This window comes from Cervus elaphus, chromosome 5 (genome assembly GCF_910594005.1).
Source record: "Cervus elaphus chromosome 5, mCerEla1.1, whole genome shotgun sequence".
Classification (NCBI taxonomy): domain Eukaryota; kingdom Metazoa; phylum Chordata; class Mammalia; order Artiodactyla; family Cervidae; genus Cervus; species Cervus elaphus.
Window position 1 is genome coordinate 107,498,520 of NC_057819.1, and position 18,925 is coordinate 107,517,444.

Genomic DNA, 18,925 nt, shown 5'->3' on the forward strand with positions numbered 1-18,925 from the left:
ATGTGATCTCGACCCCACCAGGGGGCGGGCGCACTTTGACGCTCGCAGCACCCACCTTTCCGTTCCCCGGGCCGCAGCTGGGCGGGCCTGGGGTACCCAGGGTTTCTGGGCACTCCAGTCTGCGCGCGCTGGGCGGACCCGGGAGTGGGCTGGGCTGGCTTCCTGACCGGCAGCGGGAAGGACCCGCCCGGGCCCCGAGGGGCGGGGCCTGACGGGTTTCCCGGTGAGGGGCGGGCTTGACAGGCTGTGGGAGGAGCCGCGCCCCGGGCCAATGGAAGGTGAGGCTTGAGTTTGACGGGCAGGCCCCAGCCGGCGTTTGATAGGCAGGGGCCGGGCCCGGAGACTGGAGGGCCAATGGGCTCGCGGGGCGGGGCCTACGTCGGCGCCGTCCGGCCGGGGCCCGGCCGCACTGCCCAGTCTGGCCCAGCTGCCTGCCGCGGACACGTCCCTGTTGCCGCCCTGCCCGCCGCCCGGGCCGCCCGCCCGCCCGTAGCCATGAGCGCGCTCCACCCGGGCCGAGCCCGCCGCCCCCTGGACTAGTTCTGCCGCCGCCCCGACCCGCCCGCACCATGGAGTCTCCTGCCCCGAGCCCGCCCGCCGGCGTGCCCACGTCCAAAGGTAGGAACGCCCGGGCTGCGGACCCGACCTCTGCGCGGTCTCCCGGCCGGGCCCGCACCCGGGCAGCTTCCCTGCCCGGAACCCCCTCCCTGATCGGTCTCGGGCCCAGCCCGAACTCGGCGAAGGTTTCGTTCTGATCACCCACACCAGGTCAGAAACCTTGCTTGGACCTCCCCATTTGGGCCTTAACTGCAGCAAGGGCAGGAACGAACGCTCCCAGTCTGAGTCCCTCAGTTGGGACCCAGGTGGGATTCACTCCCATCTTGCACCCAGCCCCTTTCCACTCCTGCGTCCCAGGGCTGTATCCTGGCTGGGGTTTAACTTCCCTTCTGGGGATCTCTCTGTAAATGCCCCCTCCCAAGTGGGTGTCCTGGCTACGGTCCAGTTCAGATCCCCCCTACCTCTCCCCCAAGTCTCTCCATCCTAGTAGGCCCCACATAGCCCCATTCCTGGCCGTCCTTCAGCCCTGTCTCTGTGAGGGGGACTCTCTTGGCCTCCCACCACACCTTACTGCATGGCCTCTCTCTCCACTGGCTCCGCTCATCTGGACTTGCAGGCTTCTGTCTGCACTGGGGGAGCTCACCTCCTCTTGTGCTGGTGTCTGCAGGGTTGATTGCTACCAGGTCTGTCCCCGCTGTCTGTCTGGCAGGGCCAACTGCCAGGCGGTTGCTGCCTGTGCAATGGTCTTGCTTTTGTCTTCTCCAAGCAACCGGCCTCCTTGGAAATTTTTGTGAGGTGGCGGCTGCGGCAGCAGGATTTGTCATGCAGAGGGGGAGGACGAGACTTGGAGGGTGAAAGGGGGATTTTTTTTTTGGCAGGAAAAGGAAAGGATGTTTTTGGCATGTCAGAGTCTCAGAGGGCTGGACTGTGTGAGAGATTTCCAAACCGGACGCATCCGTAATGAATGGGCTGCCCCCGCCTCCCTAACCTGCTGCTGCACGCCAGTAGCAGGAGTGTCCTTATCACACCTACCTTCCGTGGACTTCAGGCGTAGGATGTGAGATAGTGAATACTAAAGAGTTCTAGGCGATTGTGGGTGATGACGATGAGAAGCGCTTAGCAGACAGTCTGACTATGTTACTGTTACCATTTTTCTTGCTGGAAAGACCCCAGCCATGTGGGATCCAGGCCTTGCCTCTCCTGGGTTGCAGCAGCAGAGTGAGGAGGAGAAAGGTAACAGCTGCCCCTTAGGGGCCCTAATCAGGGGTTACCCCTGTCTCTCTCTAGGTGGGGCCGGGGTGGCAGCTGGATGGCTTGTGGGGTCCCAGGGAGGGTGTGGGTCCTCCTTCCCTGCTGCTGCTCCTGGTGGCTGCAGTGGCTGTGGACCCGAGTCCAGCCAGCCAGGTGGAGGGTAATTAAGTCTTAACCTAAGTGGGAGGCTGGGTCCCTGACTGCTGCCTAGCTACTGTGAGTACCCAGCAGGGACTTGCACCGCCCCGACCTCGTGGAGCTGGGGAACCGGGAAATCAGACATTTCTCTTCCCCAGCTCCAGGTGTAGGCCTAGCCTGGCCAGGCTGTGAGACCTCAGGCAGGTCCATCAACCTCTCTGGGCCACAGGGTTTTCATAGGCAGAAAGAAAAGATTGAAAGCAGTGTTTGTTTTTGAAGTCCCTTTCTGCTGTTCTAGGCAGAGGATGCCTCATTAAAATAAAAATTAAAGTTGCAGGGTTGGGAAGGGAGAGGAGTCAGGTGTATGAAGAAATAAAGCACTTTGGGGAAACACTCATATGTTGTGTGACTTGAGCCCTGTTATTGTCTTCTCTGAGCCTCTCAGCAAAGAGAGGGCCAGGATGAGTTTCCAGTTTGTGGGTCTGGATAACAGATGATGTTGAGTAGGTTGGATGGAGGGTCAGGGCTCTACTCAAGGCCCAGGGACACCCTTAACCTCTTTGGGGTTTGTGGCAACACGTGGCAGGGAAGCCACAATGCCCCCCCACCCGTACCAGAAAATCCCAAACTTTTCCCATGTGCCATGCATTCACCCATTTATGGTTCACAGCCTCATTCACAGACAAGGAAGCTAAGGCTCAGAGGTGTCCAGCGCCTTGCCTGAGGTCACACAGCTGTGACAGGTGGAGGTGGGGTTCTAGTACTCAGTGCCCAGTGCTCCCCTGTGTCCCATTTCTGTGCTGGGTGCTTGGGCTGAGCTAGTGGCACACTTCCCCTTCCCCCATCACACCTCTGTCCGGAAGCATCTCCTTGAGCCCATGCCTGACCTGGAGGATGGCCTGAGCCAGAGATGGTGCCTTATGTGTGCACAACCCTTTACAGCTGGCACACTTTATGCTCACTGCAGTGAGGCCCATTTGACAGGTGGCAAAACTGAGGTCAGACAGGAGGAGTGGCTCGACCTAGCCCTTCCACAGTGATGTCCTCCTTCACACCTTCTTGAGGAATTTGGACCAAGCAGGGTGTGGTTGGCACCTGACCTTAGGGAGCTTTACCTCTGAGCTTCCTGCCCTGCAGGGGTGCCCTGCCCTGCCTTCCCTGCCACTGGCCTGGGGAGTTTCCAAGAGTGCATGAGGCCCCAGGCCCCATAGCCCTGATATTTTCCCAGCCCCCTTGCCCACAGGCCATCTCTGCCTGGGGTCAGAGGCTGAGAGCAGCCAGGGTCAGAGGGCAGGGGCACGTTTGGATAGCACAGTCTGGGATGCTGCCTCCAGCCACATTTGTCCTTGGGGTGCCCCCAGCTGCACTGTGAGTGCTGCCCCCATGGGCACTTCCTGGTTGATCCTCCTGTGCCTCCTGCTGCCCCCTGGGCACACTGAGGCTGCAGGCGCACGGTGTCCTGGCCCTTCCTGCCATGTGGCTGCCCTCCCCTACCCGTCCTGTGCCTGGATCTTGGAAAGATTGGAAGGTGGCATCTTGGGGACTTCCCCCACCCCTGGCATGACGCACAGGAAACTGTCTATCAGCTAGCCTGTGGCTCAGGGCCTGAAGGGAGCAAAGTTCTCAGTCGCTTGTGTGGGGAGAGGGCCGGGGCAGCAGGAGGCTTCCGGCGGGTGAGTCAGCGGGCACTGGGTACTGACTCACTCTTGGGGCATGCCAGCCTGCTGGCTGCAGCTTAAAGGGCCAACGCCTGGCTGCTGGTGGGTGGGAGGGGGGCTGAGTCCCCACCTCATGGGCCAGCCTCTGGTCCTGGGTTGGGCGTGGAGGCGGCCCCTTCCCTGGACCTGGTACAGGGTGGATCCAGACCCCTGCTCCTGGCCCCTCGCCCATCCCCCCAGGAACTTCCTCTTGCTCGTGGAGCTGGAGCAGGTGGTGGTGACTGCTTACCGCCCTCGGCCCAGGGGCTCCTCCTGCTCAGATGTGCAGCTGGGGGCTCCAGGCTGCAGAGGAGCAGAGGTGGTGCGGGATGCCCTGAACTCCCACAGAGGTGAAGACTCTGTGGTCAGATCCCAGCCCAGCCCCTCTGCTGTAATGTTGGATGTCCACTGCCCGCTGTAATGCTTTCAGTCCCCTGGCATCGCCCAGCTCTCGGATGCAAGGCCTCAGTTTCTTCACCTGCAGAATGGTTGTGGGAACCCTGCATGCTGGCAGCTGCGAGGATGTGTGTAGACAGCCTCATCCCCCTCGCTGAGTACCAGGACAGCAGAGACTGCCCTCTGCCTATGAGGAACCTCAGTGAGACAGGAAGTGGGGCAGAGCCTGGGCTCAGGGGTGGGTGGGCCTGTGTTCGAATTCTGACTCGCTCCACTGCTTCCCAGCTTCCTCAAGTGCCCTCTCTGACCCTTAGTCTCCTCCTTTGTAAAGTGAGAGTAACCAACCCCCCATCTCAGAGTGGTGGCAAAGGTGGGAGATAGTGTTTGTCAAACGTCATCTGTTATTTTTTCATTGTTATGGTGGTGGCAGTTGTTCGTTGGTGGATGAGCAAACAGGACAGGGACCTTGATGGTGGACTTTAAGCCCTATGACACGACTCTGGCTGCAGCTGGCACCTGCCAGGCTCTGGTCCCTACGCTGGAGCCGGGAGCTTCATGGCCTCTTGGGCCTTCTGGGGAGGGCTCGTGGGGAGCAGAGAGGATGGGATGGTTGCCTCCCCCACAGTGTGGGGTATGGGGCACCAGGAGTCAGGAGAGTGGGAGACTCCTAGGCCAGGCGCTCAGTGGGCAGAGCCCCTTCAGGGCCAGGCAGGGCACTTGCTGTGGGTATGCAGGGTTGGGTGAGGACTGTCCTGACTGGGGAGCACCCTGGCTGGAGAGAAGGAGGCGGTGGGAAGGTGATTCTGAGGGTCCAGCTTCAAGGTCTGCCACTAAGCTGATGGGGAGCAGCCGGGAGGCAGGGCCTTGGTGACCGTGGGGAACATTGTCAGTGTCTTGGGAGGGGTCACTGTTGGGCTGCAGAGGAAGAACACAGAGAGCCCCATGCCGGCGGGATGGGGGAGATGGGGTGGGCCTGCCCGGAGCTCAGCTCTGCACGCTGGAGCTCATCGCCTTTAGGGACTGTACCTGCCTCCGCTCGATGGTGCCTCTCAGAGGTGCCCACAGCATTGCCCATGTGAGTCAGGCTTCTTGCCCAGATGCTTCTGTGGTTGCTTCCCCTGCAGTGGCTCTGGGGACCCCTGCCCCCTCAGAAAGGGTCACCAGACACACCCTGATGGGGACAGGTACCTGTCACCCTCCCCCTGTGCTGAGGACCCCTCTCTGGGGTGTCACTGCAGGCTGAACTGGCAACCCAGGGGTTGTCCTGGCTTCTCTGGGAGGCTATGTCCAGTCACCCTTGTCCCCCTGGTGCCCCTCCAGGCAACCCTGAACTGTCCTGCTGCTATGTCGGGGCTGGGCCTACAGCCTCTGCTGACGCCTCCCAGCAGGTGGGCATCCATTCCTTTCACGTGTTTTAATTGCACGTATATCACAGACACCAGAAGGATACATAGAATGTACCTCTGCATTTTAAGGAATAAAGAAAAGGGAATTCTGTACTCCTGACACCCAGCTAAAAAATATCTCACATTTCTGTGCCCCTGAAGCCCTTCAGTGTTACCTCTTCCTGACAACTGTCCTGACTTTTGTGCTCATCATTTCTGTACTGTTGTTTTAAATCGAGCCCTAAGGTACATGTGGTGTATTTAAGTTCACTGACTTGCAGGAGTCCTGGGCCAGCATCAACACCGTGGTCTGTGGGGCCAGCGCTGGTGTGTGGTGGGGGTGGGGAGAGGCTGGAACTGGCCAGCAGTGAGGAACTGCACCACGGGGGTGATACTGGGGCCTCCGCTGAGGAGTCAGCATGTTAACATTGTGGAAGCACTGAACGTGTCTCAGCGTCTACAGCTGTTATTGCTTCAAGTGAATCTCAAGTTCCCAGTGGTGCAGTGTTCCACCTGGGCAGCTGTACCACCAGCCCTGACTTCCATTGACTGCATCATTGTGTAGCTTCCAGGGTTTGTCTTAAGCTTTTCACAAGCGAGTGGTGTAAGGGGACAAGTGAAGGGCCTCAGGTGTCAGCAGGAGTTTGGGTGCCATTAGGGAGTGGAAAGGGACACACTTTGAGCCCGGTGTCTGGGGGCCAGCAGCAGAAGCTCAGTCCTAGCCAAAGGCCCTGAGCCAGACGGCCCTGGGCCCACAGCTGAGCATGTGCCCTGCCGGCACAGCCCGTAGCCCCAGAGCCGGGTCTCCACTCACTCCACACCCGCCTTGGCTCTTGTGCAGCCCTGTCGCCAAAAGCAGGGCTCTCTCTGCTACAAGTTCAGATCCCACCTTTGTGCCTTACAGGCTGGGTGGTCCTGGGTAAGTCCTTCCACTCTCTCTGAGCCTCAGTGTCCTCATTCATACAGTGGGGACGAAAGAAGCACCTGCCTGTCGAGTTGTCAGGCAGAGCACTTAGAGCAATGCCCAGCCTGCATGGAGCTCTGTCCCCACCTCCTTACCTGCAGCCCAGGCCTGCTCAGGACCTGGTTGGGCACCCGGAGCCTGCCCCTAGCACGGGGGTGTGCCAACTGCCCAGCCATGACCTCAGTGTGGAGTGATTTCATCCCGTTTTACAGACAAGGCAACATGGCTGGTTGTCAGGGGTGGGGGCCTCACTCCAACGCCCTCTTGCCCATGACAGCATCAGCCTGCCACTCACACGCAGGCCCTTCCTGTCTCCTCTAGGTGCCATGATGCTCCTGGAGGAGGAGCTCTTCGCTTCACCTCACTCAGGGAAACCAGGGCTCTCCACTCCAAGGAGCCTCCATGGCCAGGCCTGCACCTGCCATGGCGCCCCCAGTGCTGAGCCCACAGGGAGCACCAGGCTGGGCCGGGCCGCTCAGCCCGGCAGCCCTGCCCCCCTCCCTCCTCCCCCCACACAGTGGCGAGGTGGCCACTTGGCCACACGCTGGCTCCCTAAGCCCTGGGACCCCGCCTCCCTTGGGCCCCCACCTCCTGAGGCCTCTCATCTGCAGAGTCCATGGGAGGGCACCAAGCCATCCAACTCACAGCCTCCGTCCCCTCAGCGCTGAGTAGGCAGGCCCTGCGGCCAGGTCTGAAGACATTTGGCAACTTGGGGTGCTGCTGGCATCGGCTGGGTAGAGGTGCCGCCCCAGAAGCCAGGATGCTCTAGCCCAGGACGCCCAGCCTGGGGAGAGAGGCCCACAGATGAAGGGGCCCTGGGGGCCTTCTGAGGAGAGGCTCCAGGTGTCTGCCCACTCATCCCAGGCAGATGCTGGACCCCTTCCCAGAGGTGGGTGGTTCACCCTGCTCTAAGTACAGCTGGGCCTGGGCCTTGTCTCCCCAGGGGCACTGATGCTCCTGTCATCACTAGACAGCAGTGCCGGCCCCCCCACTGCTGGGCCCAAGCTCGTGGGCCCATCTGGATTCACAGATGAGATGCTGAGGCTGTACGGCAGGGTGTGCTGGAGGCTCGATCCAAACCCGGTCCACAGGCGGCTTCAGGAGGGTGTGCTGGAGGCTCGATCCAAACCCGGTCCAGAGGTGCCTTCAGGAGGGTATGCAGTCTGTGGCAAGGGGTGCAGGCCTTGGGCGGGGGGCTGGAGGACGCACTGGGCTGCAGGAGAGGCGTGTGGTCACTGTTTCTGCTCTGGGTGGTCTAGTTCCAGGGCTGCCCAGTGCTTGCGATGCCCATTCTTCTTCAGCACCAACTGCAGGCCGGGCACCAGGCCACATACCCAGCTGGCCGAAAGGTGGGGACACTACTGCTTGGAGAGGTGACCCCTCTTCGGTCCCCAGGAGGTGTGGGGTGAGGAGGCATTGCCTTGGGGCTCAGGCCCATCCAGCACCCTGGGGAGGGGAGCGGGCTTCCTGGGGCCCTTGGTGTTGGCAAACTTCAAACAGCAAAGGCACAAACTATGCAGGTGTGGAGAGAGTGGGCCTGGCCAGAGCTGGCCCTGCCTGTGCCTCAGGTGTCCTGTCCAGGGGCCTGGGCCTGCTCCCGGGAAGGCTGGACCCTCTGGTCCCCTCTCACCTCATGCCCTCTTAGCTGGAGCTGGGGACAGGGCCCCTCCCGGATGGGGAATCTGAGGCCCAGAGAAGTGAAGGCTGCCTGGGGCCGTGGGCAGGGGTGAGATGAGGCCTTGGGTCCAGCTTCAGGCCTGAGTCCGCCCTGCCTTGACCCTGTAGGTCTGCTGGGCTTACCTCCCCCGCTAGCCCCCCACCCCTCCCACCTCCCGCCAGCCAGGAGTGAGCTGGGGTGAATTGCTAATGGCATCAGGTGTGACTGTGGGTCCACCTGAAAGTGTCCTCACGTGTCTCTACCCGGGCCTGCACACAGGGTGTCTGTACACGGGGCTCCTGCACACACGGGGCCTGCACACGGGGGCCTGCACACACGGGGCTCCTGCACACACGGGGCCTGCACACGGGGCTCCTGCACACCCGGGGCTCCTGCACACATGGGGCCTGCACGTAGGGGGCCTGTTCACAGGTGCCTGCACACACGGGGCCTGCACACGGGGCTCCTGCACACACAGGGCCTGCACACGGGGGACCTGCACACACGGGGCCTGCACACAGGGGGCCTGCACACACGGGGCCTGCACACACGGGGCCTGCACACACAGGGCCTGCACACGGGGGACCTGCACACACGGGGCCTGCACACAGGGGGCCTGCACACGGGGGACCTGCACACACGGGGCCTGCACACGGGGGGCCTGCACACATGGGGCCTGCACACACGGGGGGCCTGCACACACGGGGCCTGCACACAGGGGGCCTGCACACATGGGGCCTGCACACACGGGGGGCCTGCACACACGGGGCCTGCACACAGGGGACCTGCACACACGGGGCCTGCACACACGGGGCCTGCACACATGGGGCCTGCACACACGGGGCCTGCACAAGGGGCTCCTGCACATAAGGGGCCTGGTTACGGGACGCCTGCATACAGGGGGCCTGCACATAGGGGGCCTGTTCACAGGGTCCTGGCCCACGGGCTTGGCTGTGGGTGATGCCTGTCAGACAAAGCCCCACTTGCTGGGTGGCTTCAATACTGGACTTCCTGTCTGGTGGCTGGAGCCCATCCAGGTGTCACAGGTCTGGTCCTGCTGTGGCCGCAGATGATTGTCTTCCTCCCTGATGCATGTCTTGTCTCTGTGTCCAAGCTTCTCGTTTTTAAGGAGCCTGTTGTGTTGGATCAGGGCTCCACTTTGTGACCTCACTGTGACTTGGTCATTTCTGTAAATCTCAAGTAGGATCATGCTCAGAGGTACTGGGTTTTGGGACTTTAGCTTTCACTCTTTAGGCCTGGAAGCGCAGGGGCCTCATGGGGGCCGGGGAGCAGGTGCATCTTCCTTGGGGGTGCTGTCTTTTCTCAGACGACCGTTGAGTGACTGTTTGAGGATGATTGGCAGGGCTTAGACCCTCTAGCCTGGGCTGGACATGTCCTCCAGGTGCCTGGAGGCCTTGGGGTCCCATCCCAGCACTGACCACACTGGCCTTTGGCATCTGTGTCTGTGCTGGGTCCTTGGGGCCTGTCCCTCTCTGTCCCTGGGGAGGTTGGTTGACCAGTGATTGACTGCATGCTCCCTTCTCTCCCTCTTAGGAAAGTCTAGGAGGAAAAAGGATTTACGAATCTCCTGCACGTCCAAGCCACCGGCGCCCAGCCCCACGTGAGTTGGCCTCAGTTCCTCTGGTGCTGCTTGGAAGGCCTCCTGCAGGGGCCAGTGTGGGGGCCAGGCTGCCTGTGTGGGCAGCATCTCCTCTAAGCAGCTGCGGGTGCTGTGTGCCTTGCACATCCTCTTGGAGCCCTCCTTGCCCATCTGAGGGCATGTCCATGTGACAGGCCATGTGCTGCCCCGCAGATGCTTGGTGACTGTGCGGGAGGCGGGGACCCCCTTGAGAGGGCAGAGCTCTCTGGGGCTCACGCCTTCACTCTCCCCTGCAGGCTCCCCCGGAACCTGGACTCCCGGGCTTTCATCACCATTGGAGACAGGGTAGGTGTCAACAGACCCTGGAAGGTGTCTGTGGGTGGAGACAGAGCTGCGCTGTGGAGGGGGTCTGGCTCCCTGATGCTGACCAGGTGGCCCATCTGGTGGCTACCTCCTGTGCCCTGGGGAGCTAGAGTCATGGTGCTGAGTGTGCAGATCCCTGGCTCTGCCCAAAGGGCCTGCATTTCACTGGCACCTCCCGACCCCAGTGGTTCCCTTGGGAAGCAGGCTGGGAGGCCGTGTGCTGCCCACAGGACATGCTGAGGGGTCTTGTTCATCCACCTGCTTGCTTCCTCTGGCAGCAGGTCAAGAGGGAGGGTGGGCGACCAGGGCCCCACTGCTCCCTGGGAGGCAAGGCCTTTCTTTTGTCCTGTCTGTGTCCCCAGAGCCTGAAACAGGGACTTACACCGTAGGTGATGAATGAGTGAGTCTGGCCACCTGAGAGGGTGGGGCGAGAGGAAAAGGGCATCTCTCTAGGGCCCAGCACCACTGGGAGAGTTTCCCAGGCTGATGTGCTGACACCCTGTAGCAGCCTTTGTATGTAGGTGCTGCACCTGTTTTAGAGAATGTGAGGGGACGCTCAGAGAGGTTACGTGACTTACCCCAGGACACACAGCAGAAGTGGCTTGTGCAAGACTTGAGCACAGGTCTGACTGGCTGGTGATTCTCTTTTTCTGCTGCCCCAGCATCTCCACTGGTGCCTGACTTGGCTCCCCCGAACCCTCTCTCCTTTCTGTCCCCTAAGAACTTTGAGGTGGAGGCGGATGACCTGGTGACCATTTCAGAGCTGGGCCGAGGTGCCTATGGGGTGGTCGAGAAGGTGCGGCATGCCCAGAGTGGCACCATCATGGCTGTGAAGGTGAGCAATGTCCCTGACCCAGGGCTGTCAGAACGGGGGGCACCTGGGGCTGCACCCCTGCCGCCCAGGCTCTGACCGCAGCACCTCCCCCTGCAGCGCATCCGGGCCACCGTGAACTCTCAGGAGCAGAAGCGCCTGCTCATGGACCTGGATGTCAACATGCGCACGGTGGACTGCTTCTACACCGTCACCTTCTATGGGGCCCTCTTTAGAGAGGTGAGGAGACACAGCCAGCTTCCCCACTGGCCGAGTCAGCTGGCAGGAAGCCCAGGAGCTTGGGGTTACCCCAGGGAATGCTGCACCCAGCCTTCTCAGGAGGCTGTCCTGGATGGGGGTGGTGAAGGGACCCATCGGCTAAGGTCAGAGCTGGGATGAGCCATGGAAGGAGGAGTCTGGTTGGGGAGAGCCGAGGTGACAGCGGGGGGAGGCTGCCATGTGGACCCAGCAGTGCCGGCGAGCCTTGTGGGGGAGGGGCTGGGAGGTCAGGGAACCCCTGAGGGCTGAGGGGTGGAGGTGTGTCAGGGGCTGGCTGGCTCCAGGGAGATGGGCAGGGGAGGATGCCAGGCTAGGTAGCCCTGGGTGGATGTGGCTGAGCTGTGGCTGTCCACCTGCAGGGAGATGTGTGGATCTGCATGGAGCTCATGGACACGTCCCTGGACAAGTTCTATCGGAAGGTGCTAGACAAGGGCATGACGATCCCAGAAGACATTCTCGGGGAGATCGCTGTGTCTGTAAGTGGGGTTGGGGGGGGGGTCCCAATGGTAGTGTCTTGGGCAGAGCTGGGCCCCCCGTGTGGCCTCCAGCTGTGGCCCTGCAGCTGGGCAGCTGCCCTTGGAAGCCCCAGGTGCCCCCACCCTGGACCGGAGCCTTCCTGCTCAGGAGATCCCAGGGTCCTGGAGCCGCACAGATTTAGCAGAGCCAGGATCTCTGGGCCTTCCTGTGCATCTCCTGAGTTTCGAGGCCACAGAAAAGGACTTAGTGTTCACAGCTTCCTTATCCTGAAGATGCTCGGAGGCAGCTCACAGAGGCACGCGGTCAGGGGAGAAAACCATGGGTCTGTCTCTTGAGCTTGCATGTCCTAGGGCAGGTGGCTCCCTGGGTGTGAGCACCCAGCAGCCAAAGCAGAAGGAGAGTGGGGTCTGTGTACCTGTGGTCCTTATCCCTGACCGTAGCTGCGAACACGTAAAAATACCCCCCAGGGTGTTGAGTCAGAATCTTCGGGGTGATTCCTGTGGGGAGTGGCTCTGGGCATGTAGCCCAGTGACTGCTGTGTGTGTGTGGGGGGGTGGATGCAAGGAGGCTGCAGAAGGGCCAGATTCTACCCAGGAGTCTGGTGGAGGCAGGGACAGCACTCTGGGGCTTCATAAGTCAGACTCCGCAGGGTCTTGGTCACAGCAGCTGAGACCCTGGCCCTTTCAGAGCAGTGTAGGAACCGGGTATGTCAGCATCAGGGTGGCCAGGACACCACAGCAAAGGCTGGGATGTCGGCGGGAGCCTCAGGTGGTGAGGGGCTGGGTGTGATCTGGGAGAGGGCGACAGACAGCCCTGGGTGGGGAGTCTTATGACTCTGTCACTGTTGATGTGACCTGTCTCTCCCTACTTCCTATCCCAAACACCAGATCGTGAGGGCCCTGGAACACCTGCACAGCAAGCTGTCCGTGATCCACAGAGGTCAGTGCCCGGGTGGGCTGGTGGGGAGGGGCCTGGCCTCACACACATGTTCCCGCAGTCCTGCTGGGCCTGCAATGCCAAAGCTCTGGGAGGCGATAGGCTGTGATGTGCCTGTTGGGTCCAGGCCACTGTCCACTCCTCTCAGCCATTCCAGTCAGCCCCCAGGCCCAGTCCTAGTTTTGTTCCCTGGTGCTCAGAGCACGGACAGGATGGACCTCCATCCTGGGAAAGCTGGCCCATCTTGTCTTGACGTGTTGTTTATGTGTTGAGGAGCATGCAGGTGGGGTGTGTACCGCTGCATGAATCTGATCATCGTTTACACTGGGTCACCCCTACCCTCCCCTCCCCTTCTTGCCTTGTCACGCCCCAGCCCCCGACTCCACTGATTTTCCCACAGGGGTTGGTTTTGCTTGTTCTCAGCCTCCCAATTGGGCCGATGATTCTGAGACTCAGTGAGGCTGTGTGTGTCCTGCCCGTCCCCTCCCTCTGTGTTCTGAGGGGTCTGCTTTTCCACACGGAGTTCATTAGGCTAAGCCCCTTTGACCACTCAATGGTCCCCAGGCCATTGCTCTCGGCTGGTTGTCCTGGAACCTTTGGTCGTCTCTCTGTGCATCTGCAGAAGTCCTCATAAAAGGCAGGAGGGATGCGCATGTATCCTGTGCATGTGCTTGCTGGGTGGTCCCGCTGTGCCCTCTAGCTCACTCCCTGTCCACTCCGTGCCCGCTCCGTGTCCACCATGAGTCCTGGGGCTCAGCGTCTTCCTACAGACCTGCCTCCTGTGTCTGAGCTGCTGCCTTGTGCTTCCTGGCCAAGACCACCTACCCCTCAGGGTGGATATTGGGTGGTTTACAGTGCTCACACTGTTAGTGATGGGTTCCCTGCATCTGGGTGGACCCCAGAGCCAGAGGTTGCACTGGTAAGTGGAGGCTGAGTCCCAACTGTGAAGCTGCAAAGACATGGTCCTGGGTGAAGCCCTGGAGCCAGCTTCTCTCCCCACCTGTAGCTGGAGGCCGGGGCTCCTGACTGTGGCTACCAGCTCTGACCTGGGCAGTCGGGGCCAACAACCAGGAGCTGAAAGGCATGTCCTACCTCTGGCAGATGTGAAGCCGTCCAACGTCCTCATCAACAAGGAGGGCCACGTGAAGATGTGTGACTTTGGGATCAGTGGTTACTTGGTGGATTCCGTGGCCAAGACAATGGACGCTGGCTGTAAACCCTACATGGCCGTAAGTGGTTCCCAGGCCACGCCCAGAGGAAGCAGCCAGGCTCGGGCACTCGGCCGTGTCCTCCTGCTCCATCACGAATGAGGCCTCCCCAGACGCCGAATTTTCTGCTAGAGGGAGTCTCCTGCTCAACCCTCTCCACCCCTTTCTGACTGACCCCACGGTGTCCATTTGGATGATAAGTTTCACCTCGGGGGTGGCTGGTGGGGCCTATGGGAGTTGCCGGTGCCCCAAGGTGGGAGCCCCACGTGTGGCAGCTGGGTGGCAAGATTTAGGCTTCCACCTGAAGACCCTGGCCCTCACTGGCCTCAGCTTCCACATTTGCTCTGGGGGAGGTAGGATAGGTGGGCCCTGGCCCCTAAGTTTTGTGGGGGACAACCAGACCCAGCTGAGGGGGCCTGGGTGACCCTGCTCTGACTTCTCTTCCAGCCCGAGAGAATCAACCCAGAACTGAACCAGAAAGGCTACAATGTCAAGTCAGATGTCTGGAGCCTCGGCATCACCATGGTACCGCCTGGGGCGCCCTTGCTGGTCGGGTGGAGCATGGGTGGGGGCTGTGCCAGGTCTGTGAGCTTCTGGGGGCCTGCCAGATAGTCTAGCCCGGACAGAAGGGTTGGTTGGCTTCACGATGTGAGAAGAGACAGTGCCATCAAAGATTATGGTGTCCTTAGTGGAGCGTCTGCAGGTGCCTCACGTCCTGCCTGGGTTAGGGCCGCGTTATTCTGCTCCCGTCTGTGATGACTTGTCTGTCGGACTTCCTCAGGGCTCGTGGTGCTCACTGAGAATGCACAGCCAGCCCCAGAGCAGCTGGCTCCTTGTGCACGAGGGCTTCACGACAGTGGCGAGGCTCAGCCCTGCCCTGCTCGTTCTTGCTGCTTCTCCACCTTTACTCCCACAGATAATGTCATACCATATGTCTCTGTGCCCAGAGGCTGCGTATGTTTTCGTTTTTCATTTTTTGAGCTCTTTTAGAAAAAAATTACCAGAAGAGGAATGACTCGATCCAAGGTTTGGACACTTCTCTGTTTTCGTCCTTACAAACTCTGGTGGCCGCTGCAGCCCGGGCAGGGGCCTCACTCCTGTGTGCTGGAGTCAGTGGAAACTCTAGGAAAGAAAGGAGGCTGTCTTTGTCCTATGAAAATTCAGGGTCATAGCCATACCCGCCACACTGCGCCACCTCCAACGGTGGCCATGTTTGTGTCTTGGCTGGAAGGGAGCTTGGAGCCTGATGAGAAGGTGCTTTCTGAGCACAACTAGTGACCTATTTGGGTGCGTCTGCTTGAGTTGAGGTCTCTCCTGTTTATTACGATGATCGCTTGTCAGGGAGGTGGACCTGAGTTTTCATGTCAGTGGTCAAAATTAGAAGCAGAGTTTGTTGTGAACCAGCCGGTCTTTCCTACAAGTGACTCCTGCAGGCGAGGCATGGGGCACAGGGAGATCTGTGTCCAGTAGAAACGATGAGGCCATGGCAGCCTGTGTCCAGGGAGTCGGGAGAAACAGTGACAAGATCAGAGTGGGAAGGCTTCCTGGAGGGGAAGCACTGGAGACAGGCTTCCCAGGTGTTGTTGGCTGGGTGGTGGGGGCTTTGTGGAGGAGGAAGAGCTGCAGACTTCGTTTCCTAGTGGAGCCTGCTGGATTGCTGCACACTCCAGAAGATGAACCTCTCAATCTCATTCCTCCTGCAAGCTCATGAGAATCATTTCATTTCACGCTTGCCTTTTCAGTAATAACAACAGCCCACATAAATGGCAGCAGACGCTAAAGGAGTTGCTGAGACATTAGGGAGGAGGGAGTGGCCTGTGGGGAACTTCGAAGCTGATCACTCTTCTAAGGCACTTTGTTGACAGCGGCCTTAGGGGGAGCACCCCAGGCTGCCAGCCCTCTGATTTTTCCAGGTTAGCTGGAACTTGGGTTTTAATGCAAAACCTTCTGAATTCAGATTGTTTGAAAACCTGATAGCCAAGCCAGTCAAAACTCAGGGTTGAATTTGTCCCATGAGCTGTCGTCTTCGCTGGCTAGGAGAGAAGAACTAACTCCTCTGTCCCCTTGGCTCTCATCTTTGGACTGATGTCACCTGTCGGCCCCTTGACCAGCCTCACAGTGCAGCTCAGATGCTGGACCAGGACTAGGCAGGATCTTTGAAGGTTTTGCTTCCGTGTGCAGAGTGTGGGTGCCTCTGACCCGGTGCTGCTATCTCCACTGCAGATTGAGATGGCCATTCTGCGATTTCCGTACGAGTCCTGGGGCACCCCCTTCCAGCAGCTGAAGCAGGTGGTAGAGGAGCCGTCCCCCCAGCTCCCAGCTGACCGTTTCTCCCCTGAGTTTGTGGACTTCACCGCACAGTGGTGAGTCTCAGCCCTGCTCAGACCTGAGGGCCTCCCTGGGCCCAGTCAGTACCCCTCCCTGCCCTGGCTAGATCCCATCCTCCCTGGGTCTGGTCTCCTTTTTTTTTTTTAGCAGATAAACCGCCAAAACAGCATCAAAATACTAGGCAGAAATAGTTATAGTATAAGGATAATTTGACAAACTATGGTCCTGGGAGGAGTTTTTAATACAGTTCCTCTAGAAATGGACAGATCACATAGATCAAAAAAGAAAATGAAGAGCATATGGAAGATTTAAATGCATAGTAAATTTGCTTTTGTTGATGTTTAGAACTTTGTATCACATTAAAGAATGCCCACAAGATCCTTATAAAGATTAATTATGTTTGAGATTACAGAGGAAATAAAGGAAAAGGCAGGAGGTAAAGTCATATAAGGCCACATTCTCTGACTGTAGTTAGGAAATACAGGAAATACATAACTATGGAGAAAAAAGCTACAAGGAAATTAAAAGTAAATTCTTCTAATATACTCTTGGTTTATAAGAGAGATCTAAGAAATAAAATTATAAAGTAATGAGAAGTAAAGACAGTGAGAGTATAACATACCAACAGCTATGTGCTGTGGCCAGAGAGACGCTCAGGGGAGAATTCACAGCCTTTCTTTCTTTCACTGGAAAATAAGAAAGTCTGAAAACAAGTGCGCCTGGCAGACAGAGTCATTCTCTCCCAGGACCCATGGTAAAGAATTTCCACTCTTAATTAAGGACACCAAGCATATGATGGTAAATGGTAGCATTTTAGTATTGGGATCATTGGAAATCTCCTAGGTCCCTATAGAGATAAGAAAGCTCATACCCCAGGAGGCAAAGAAACTTGGTCCAGTCTCTGTGGTGGGCACCATGGATCCCACTCTGCCCTTGGAAGCCCCCAGGACAGTTCAGCCCTTTCTTTCCTGAGCCTCGGGAGCATGTGTGTCCCCTTGCTGCTTGGGCAGGGCCAAGCCCAGCCTGACTTGACTGGCCTGGATGGGCTGGACTCGCTTCCCTGCCATCCTGGCCCCAGCCTACCCTGTTCTCTCCTAGCCTGAGAAAGAACCCCGCGGAACGCATGAGCTACCTGGAGCTGATGGTGAGTATGGGTGGGGCTCTCTGGGAGAGGGCTGCCTCTATGCACAGCAGTGGGCAGCTCCTCTGGCTTGCCTCTGCATTCAAAATTCTTTGAGGAACTTTGTCGCTCATTGGCTCACTCACTCGTGTACCCTGGCTCCCTCTTTCACCCTTCATGCCAGGCCTTTAGAGTGAGGCAGAGGGCCAGCAGGGCAGGTGGGCCATTTTATTTGGAGGCATCAGGAGGTTTTGCAGGGGACGTGGGCCTCGAAGGATGAATGAGGATCTCCTTGCCGATGGAGAGGGCACTCCATGTGGAAGGCCCATTGTGGGCAGAGTCCTGGAGTGTGCGGGCAAGAGCGAGTTGAGGGCAGCAGTGAGAGAGCTGAGGAGGAAGCCTGAACACTGTCTATCTGGAGGGCCTCCGGGGGCAGAGGTGTTGGAAGGATCAGGGTGTGGGTTAGGACTAGGAGTTGGTTGGTTGCCCCTCCAAGGTGACTGCCTTCTGTACCCTCAGGAGCACCCTTTCTTCACCTCGCACAAAACCAAGAAGACTGACATCGCTGCCTTCGTGAAGGAGATCCTGGGAGAGGACTCGTAGGGGCAGGGCTTGGACCTGCTCCAACCCTCTGTTGGGGCAGTGCTTGCCCACACCCATAAGCTACTGCCGCCCTGGCCTTGGGCGCCCAAGAGGAATCCAGGGGGCTGCTCCTGCCTGACAGGCAAGGTCCCAAGTGCCAAAGAACCAGACCACCGGGGACCCCCAGTGCCTCTGCCCCTGCTGCTCCAAGGACCCCAAGACTCTGGACTTGGAGGGGCCTGATGCCCCTCACAGAGAAGGCAACTCTGCCTTGTGCAGGCCACTGCCTTGGCCCAGCCCTGGACGCCACCCAAGTTGTATATTTTTTTATCTCTCGACTGAATGGACTTTGCACACTTGGCCTAGGCTGGCCACACCTCTGTCCCGGCATTGGTGGGGGGACCCAGCATGGGGATGAGCCACGTGAATTCCCTGGAGCCCCCACAAGGCAGGTGCCAGAGCCGCCGAGGCCTTCACCCCAGCACTGGCAGACGGGGCTCTAAGGGCACTGGGGTTACCTCGCCCTTGCCTGCCGCCTCTAGGGGTGTTGTTTCACCTTTATTTTTTTAATTTATCTTCCTGATTTTTTCTTCCGCTTTGTGGGTTTGGCTGGTTTTTCTTGCATGGTTTGGAGCCGATCATTTTTTTTGTCACCTGCTAGGGGACCAGCAGGCTAAGACCTGCCCTCTCTGCTCAGGCTGGGGTCTTGGGAGATGGGCCTAAGTCTCTGCTCAGAGAGGTGCTAGGTGAGCCACCAAGCTCATTCTGCTTGGGGACCGGCTCGACAGAGGCTGTGGATTTGCTTTTGGTATTGTTTAAAAAAATATATATATATAAAATATTTTTTTTTTTGGAAGAAAGGACTGCCTGTCTAGGGTCCTGTCCCTGATGGGTTGGGGCAGTTGGCTGATTGCTGTTTTAATAAAAAAAAAAAAAAAAGTGGGGCAAAAGGTTGTGTGACTGTGTCAGAGCTGTGAGCCCCCCTGCTGCTCAGTGGTGGCTGGTGGCTCTGAGGGGCAGGGACAAGTGGCATGGTCAGGGGAGCCTCTGACCTTCCAGGGCTGTGCACTTCCACACGCGAGGACACAAGGCTGCCTCAGGCCTGTGACGAGGCTCCAGGCCCTTGCTGGACACTGGACAGAGTGGAGACTTAGGCCTAGTCCCCTGGGGGCAAG

General features: G+C 59.0%; 1 protein-coding gene across 1 annotated transcript; it reads left to right on the top strand.

Annotated features, from left to right (window-relative positions):
- The first annotated feature begins 403 nt into the window (after nt 1-403).
- Nucleotides 404-18,700, top strand: MAP2K3 (mitogen-activated protein kinase kinase 3). Its single transcript, XM_043904103.1, has 12 exons — nt 404-618; nt 9,601-9,667; nt 9,943-9,991; nt 10,731-10,844; nt 10,941-11,060; nt 11,459-11,575; nt 12,464-12,515; nt 13,614-13,741; nt 14,168-14,245; nt 15,944-16,083; nt 17,147-17,192; nt 17,688-18,700. Exons 1-12 carry the CDS (start codon nt 570-572, stop codon nt 17,769-17,771), a joined length of 1,044 nt encoding a protein of 347 aa, XP_043760038.1. The 5' UTR covers nt 404-569; the 3' UTR covers nt 17,772-18,700.
- The last annotated feature ends 225 nt before the right edge of the window (nt 18,701-18,925 follow it).